At 48.9% G+C, this 6,794-nt stretch overlaps 1 protein-coding gene across 1 annotated transcript; it reads right to left on the bottom strand.

Moving 5' to 3' along the window:
- Window positions 1-1,701: 1,701 nt before the first annotated feature.
- Window positions 1,702-6,051, bottom strand: LOC119693713 (probable G-protein coupled receptor Mth-like 1). Its single transcript, XM_038117987.2, has 2 exons — window positions 4,783-6,051; window positions 1,702-2,692 (listed from the first exon to the last, which is right to left on the bottom strand). The coding sequence occupies exons 1-2, from the start codon at window positions 5,826-5,828 to the stop codon at window positions 1,987-1,989; spliced, it is 1,752 nt and encodes a 583-aa protein (XP_037973915.2). The 5' UTR covers window positions 5,829-6,051; the 3' UTR covers window positions 1,702-1,986.
- Window positions 6,052-6,794: the final 743 nt, after the last annotated feature.

Here is a 6,794-nt window from a genome sequence, read left to right as displayed (position 1 = left end):
ATCTATGATTTTAAGTGGAAATTCCAGTGCTTTGTGCTGCAATCGCTAATGATATTGCTATCTGCGCATCACTATCATAACATTTCTCAATATTTATTAGGCACGTTTCATTTGAGTTATTAATGAGTTATAGCTTATAAGTATTGAATGCGTCCGCGCATTCTAAGAGACAACCGATGTTATTCATGTAGGTTGCCACAGAATGATGTGATGATGACGATATGACAACTCATCCGTGTTGCGTCATCAACAGTGCTCACCATCGCTTTCTATGGATCAGTTTTTTATTATTCTCCAGCGACATTCAATATTTAGTTAGCTACTTAAAAATACTATACATACTATCAGCATTTTATGCTATTAAAGCATACTTACATAGATATTGCTATATACCTATAGGTTCTGAGGAACGTATTCCCTAACAAATTTTGCTATAGTATACACTTCTTACATTATCGAGGACAAAATGACCCATCAAATTCAATCCGATTATTATTAAGTTACCCAATGTGATGGTGACTAGTGTTGCCACGAATAGTGAATTGGCCGAATACCGAATACCGAATATTCGGCGACGCTGCCGGCCGAAGCGCCGAATATTCGGCCGCCGAATATTCGGCGCTACAACCTGTTTTTTGTTGTTCCTGGAACTGCTTTGAAGAAGTCGCTACAGATTATATGAGAAATGCTAATTATTAGGAGGCAGAATTGTGTGGCAAACGAGTTGAATTTTTATTTGATAATAGGTAGTTCGCCTAGATCGGATGTCCGATCCTTACAAGTGGTGGTCAGCAAACAAAAAACAATACCCGAACCTTTTGAAATTTTCAATAACTTGTCTTTCTTCACCTGGAAGTAGCGTTTATAGTGAGAGGTTATTTTCTGAGAATGGTTACAATGAAAAGCGCAATCGTGGGCTACCATGCTCGAAATGCTGAAATGCTCGTTTTTATCCAGCACAACTTACTACTGATTAATTTTAAGTACTAAAATGTTGTGATTTGGAAATAAATACACAATTTTGATTGAAATAACAAGTAATTTTTTACATGATTTACTATTCGGTATTCGGCCCGAATAGTACGCACTATTCGGCCGAATACCGAATACTGAAAAAACTGGCCGAATAGGCCGAATACCGAATAGTTGCCGAATATTCGTGGCATCTCTAATGGTGACTAGGATGAGCGTCGCCGCCGCCGCCCCGCGTGACTCACGCATTGTCTCACTTTCCTATATACTAATAAACGCTATTGTGTAACTGAACACTGCCACATCTTACGAATCTATAGTTTTGTATTTACTTATAGTATTAATAATTATACTTCCTACTTAAATGAATTTTAAATGTCTTAATTTTTGTAGGATATTTTAATAATTATTATTTAAAAGTTCAATACCCATACATAATATTGTATGTAAGTAAAGATGTACAGACTATTCGCACATCTGATGAGTATATACATAGTATTATTATGATCTGCCTGCCCCGCGCCGCCCCCCCGCCGCGAGTTGCGTACAAAAGACATCAACGCGCGCGCACGAACTTCCTTTTCTTTAAAGCCTCCTTACAGCCTTCGAGGGCTAACTTTTATACATCGCAATGATCTTGCAATCGTTCATGTTTATAGATTCACTATCATAAAATATAATAGTATGATATTATAATGTTTTAAAGTCGGTTCAAATGAAACAATAAAGTCAGTAGGTACATTACTTTAACCATTTATTCAGCTCATGAACCATGCGACACACGCAATGCACGTGGCAGTCTCTGCGTGTGCGGGGTGAGCACACGCACGCACGCGGGGCGGGTGCACGCAGGCACCGCCCGCAGCCTCCTCGGCTTCTATCTACTCATACGAAACAACCAATACACATCGTAATATTTAACAAAAATACAAAAATAATACTGTAGAATAAATATCTAAACGCGAAACGTTCGAGTCGTCACTAACATATGTAGGTCGGTCACTGTCACTCCCGTCAGCACACTGTCTCCATGGGCAGCTTGGCGGGGGCGGCGGGGGCGGCAGGGGCGGCGGGGGCGGGGGCGGGGGCGGCCGTGGTGTGCGTGAGCGACTCCCCGCAGGAGGGCAGCTGCGTGGAGGAGTGCGCGCGCCGCCCCCCGCGCCCGCCGCCGCCCCCGCGCACGCGCCGCCAGCACGCCGCCGCGCCGCCCAGCGAGTGCCGCTGGCAGCCCACCACCAGGAAGATGAGCACGCCCTGCAGCGCGTTCAGCAGGTCCGTGGCGTACCACACGTAGTCGGGCCCGCCCAGCGCCCACGACGCCACGTCCGCGCCCCACGTCACGCCCATCACCACCACCAGCTTGGCGCACACGCGGCCCAGCGCCGCGCGCTCCGCCGTGGACTTGAGCTCGTCGCGGCGCCAGAGCCCGCAGGTCAGCTGGCGCGTGGTGGACGCGAACAGCGCCAGGTTCACCAGCAGCAGCACGCCCACGGGCCCGAAGAAGTACACGAGGATCTCCGCGTCGCCGTAGAACCAGCAGCGCTGCTCGGCGAAGCGGGGGCGCAGCAGCGCGCGCGCGGCGGGCGAGCCGGCGGCGGCGGCGGCGTCCAGCGCGGCGCCCGCGCCCGCCAGCAGCAGCGGCGCGCCCCACGCGTACAGCGAGTACACGCGCAGCCGCCAGCGCTCCTGCGCGCGCTCCAGCGACGTGGGCCGGAAGTCCCTGCAACACCGCGCACGTCAGACCCCGCCACACTGCCACACTGCCACACTGCCACACTGCAGCTACAGCTCGTCACATGTTATTGCTACTCGTATTTATAAATTAACTAACTAGCTATTTGTCGTGTGCTTCACATTGTATTAGAAGGTTTCCTCGTAGAATTAAGAATTAGTGGTTACCTGTCTGTCGCTCAGAGATACAGTTTGTACTCATAAACGACGATGCGATTAGTCAACGGGCATATGTAACTCGCAATTCTAAACAACTTCTGTTCTTTTTAATACTTTTAACTTATATAATTACCTACACCTAACATAAATTGCCTTGTTTATAATAAATCTAACATAAAACATTTAGAAAGTAAGATTACTAATATTTACTGTTCTAAGATTATTTAATTTAGATACAAAAATTGTTTAATTTAGAGCTTTTCCATCTGAAATACAGGAAAAACTCTGTTATTTCCTAGTTCAGACCAGCATTTTAACCTACCTTTAGCATTAAGGGCGTCTTGCACAACAATGTTAAATAAAATTAAATCTATGACCTCTTGCTCTGACATTACACTGTCAGAGCAAGAGACAAACTATTTAATTTTATTTAACTTTGTTGTGCAAGACGCCCTAAGAGTTGACCTATACATATTGTAAATCACATTTACCCATAGACAGTATAGTATCGCCAAATAAGACCGCCATTTTTGTACATATTTGTTAGTATTTAAGTTTATTTTATGTGTGTGTACAAATAAAGAATATTCTATCTATCTATCTATCTATCTATGCATTTACCATTAAGGTGGAATTTCACCAAACGCTAAACGTATTTAGTAGCCTGTCAAACGTTTGTCAGTTGGTACAAAATGTATTTAAAATTTGACTTAAATACAATTTTAAATACGAGTATGTTTAGCGTTTGGTAAAAGTGACCATAAGCATTTAAAAAAAAAAAATTTTTTTAGAACGATTTTTTTGTGTGTTACTTTTTAGTATGATTGATGTAATTTTTTTTACAGTCATAATTATTTAGCTTTAATTTGTCACACGAGCTGTTATTGACATCATCAATGTTTCGGAATTTTAGTTAACGTTTCATGAATTACAATTATTCATCACGACCCATCACGTCCCCTTTGCTGGGGCACGGGTCTCCTTCCAATGAAGGAAGGGTTTAGGCCTAGTCCACCACGCGGGCCTAGTGCGGTTTGGTGGCAAACAAGGTTGTGCTGAGAGAGTTGTCTGGTAAGTGGGCAACCCGACTGTCAGATGTTTTGAAACTGCCCGAAGGCCTCTAGACTAGGCTTAACGACTGCTGCCGAAGCCGTCCGAAGCACGGAGGCGTCCAGAAAAGAACCACTTGAAATCGGTGACCCATCCAATGGCTGACCGTGTTATATGTTGCTTAAGCTCAGTCATCAGTTACGATCACTGAAGCTAGCTATCGACTGTGGAGTCTAACGGATGATGAACTACAGTTTATACATTGATGTAATACATAATTTATACCTACTCTGAATTACGAATTGCTAGAATAAACTGTACTCCCGTGGTAAAAAATATAGAAAACAGCATTGTTATCAAACCTTTTTTATGATTTAAACTAAACTATCTTGAAATTCTAGGACTAGGTACTATAATTTCTATATCTGTGTTCGCATTATGCAACGCCAGTTAGTTGCAGTCCCGTCGCTTGTATAGAATTTCGGGGTAAGCTTACTACATGCGAAATGTCATAAAAATTGGTTTAGCCGTTTTGCGTTTAGTGATAGTAATATTATTGATTATCCTACTAATATGTGGATCTTTCTCTTTGTTGATCTTTCACGGACTGTGTTAGAAAGATAGAACTTTTAGTTGTAGTGGCCAATGTTTGTGAAGTTGAAATCATCACATTAGGCTTTCCCTCGAATTCTCACGGTAAAACAGTTGAAGGCGAGGCGAACAGCTTCATTTCCTGACACTAACCTATAACCTAACCTGGATAACCTGGGGATCCAATGGGTAAACCAAGTTAATCTAAATCAAACCTATAATTCAAAGCGAAGCTCCCCGACAAAAGCTAGTTATTTATAATATTTGAGCTGAACTCACCGGAACGTCCACCAGATGTTGAAGCACATCGTGTTGAGCCAGAAGAAGGCGGAGAGGAAGAGGAAGTGCATGAGCACGGCCAGCGCCTGGCACAGCGCGGGCGGCACCGCGGCGCCGGCCAGCTGCGTGCCCGCCAGCAGCGCGTCGCCCGCCGCCAGCGCCGCCACGTAGTGCGTCTGGCAGCGCCAGTGCAGCGCGTGGTGCGCCGCCGGCAGCAGCAGCGACGCCGCCAGCGTGGCTAGCAGGAACAGCGCGCCCACCGCCAGCGCCGCGCCGTACAGCGCGTGCCGCCCGCCCGCCGGCGCGCGCCGCCCCGCGCCCTCGCACGCCAGCACGCGCACCGCGCCGCCCGCCGCCTCCGCGCACCACGCGCCCGCCGCCAGCCGCGCGCCGCCCAGCAGCAGCGCGCCGTCCGCCGCCAGCGCCGCGCCCTCCAGCACGCCCACCTCCTCGTAGCGCTCGCCGCCCGCGCACGTCGCCGGGAACCCGCTGCCGGGCTCCCCGCCGCCCAGCGCGCGCAGCGCCGCCGTCGCACCCGCCGCCGCCTCCGCGTCCGCCACGCAGCGCGCCGCCGCCGCGTCCCACGCCTGCGCCGCGCCGCAGCACTTGGCGGGCGCGTGTGGCACGTCCTCGGCGCACACCAGCGCGGCGCCCGCATCGGCGCAGTAACGCGCCGGCGGCAGCGAGCGCCCGCGCAGCACCAGCGAGCCGTCGCGCGCGTGCAGCGCGTAGGGCGCCGCGTGCTCGGGCAGCGCGCGCAGCGGCCCGCACGCCGGCACGGCATGCTCCTGCACGCGCCAGTGCGGCGGCACGCGGCCCCGCTCCAGGAACTTGCCGAGAGCGGCTGCGTACACGAGCGGCGCCCAGGTGGCGTTGGGTGCGGGCACGCAGGCGGCGGGCACGTCGGCGGCGGTGGGCTCGGCGGGCAGCGTGCGCACGTCCAGCTGCTGGCCGGCGCCGCAGCAGCGCGGCACGGGCAGCGCGGGCGCGCGCGCCGCCGCCGCAGCCGCCGCCAGCAGCGCCAGAACCGCCAAGCTCAGCGCCATGCCGCCGCCGCGGTCATGTCTCGCTTGTGAGCGAATGTTTATATCACTAGTCCTCGGGGTCACTATCACCTATCACCTGGCACGTGAAGTCACGTCATGTTGCCGCGACGTCGCTCGAGAGGCGCGCAGTGCGTGCGGCGTCGTGTCTGGGCGCCGGCCTCGCGGGTACTGACTCGCGCTCGGTCGCCGCGCTCGCATCACAACAAGCCCCACTCCGCGCGGCGCCCGGCGCTCCACGCTCCTCCTCAACAAACACACAAGACTGATGATTGAACGATAGATGGGCAGCACAGTTTCCTGCATAATAAGATAATCTTATTACTTATAACGTTAAGTACTATAAATTACACTCGCGGGCAATGAAAAAGTTCCAGTGACCATAGCACCAAATTACTGCAACATTTAGTGCCAATTTCTCCATAGTCGGTTAGAGCATAACCACAACCAGGTATTAGTGGTTGAATTTTGACACATCTGTCAAGAATTTTATATGGAGATGACGTATAATTGATGAACCATCCCTGGTCGGTGGTTAGATAACCGACTATGGCGAAATTGGCACTTAAGTACTTACTTACATTTAACAGCGCATCAGGATATTACAAATTAAAAACGTTAATATTTTGTTCTTTTTTTTTCAATGGGGGTAAAAGCTCGAACTACGGCTAATCCTAAGATTTAAGAGTAAGTATTAGTCTTAAGGATTTACCGACATGACTCGGTAAATGTAAGGATTTATGAAAATTGGCTAATTTTTTTCGGGCTTTTACCATTAGAATTTTGTACATGCTAGGTTTTACCACTGACAGCTAATAAAAGTTGGTTTTGGGACTAAAACAAAGATACTCGTAAGGGCTTGCACCAATAAGTGAATTAAAATAAAATATATTATCAATAGATTTAATTTTGATAGCTGTTTGGTGCAAGTCACACTAATTTCTTATTCGTTTATTTCAGTCAAAAGCT

The sequence above is a fragment of the Plutella xylostella genome, chromosome 10, assembly GCF_932276165.1.
Source record: "Plutella xylostella chromosome 10, ilPluXylo3.1, whole genome shotgun sequence".
NCBI lineage: Eukaryota > Metazoa > Arthropoda > Insecta > Lepidoptera > Plutellidae > Plutella > Plutella xylostella.
The sequence above is the reverse complement of the archived record's forward strand: the minus strand, read 5'-3'. Positions and strand labels throughout refer to the sequence as shown.

Coding starts and splice junctions, on each gene's coding strand:
- LOC119693713 (XM_038117987.2), bottom strand. CDS start 5,828: ATGGCGCTGAGCTTGGCGGTTCTGGCGCTGCTGGCGGCGGCTGCGGCG. Junction 2,693..4,782: donor AACATCTGGTGGACGTTCCG/GTGAGTTCAGCT, acceptor GCGGTGTTGCAG/GGACTTCCGGCCCACGTCGC.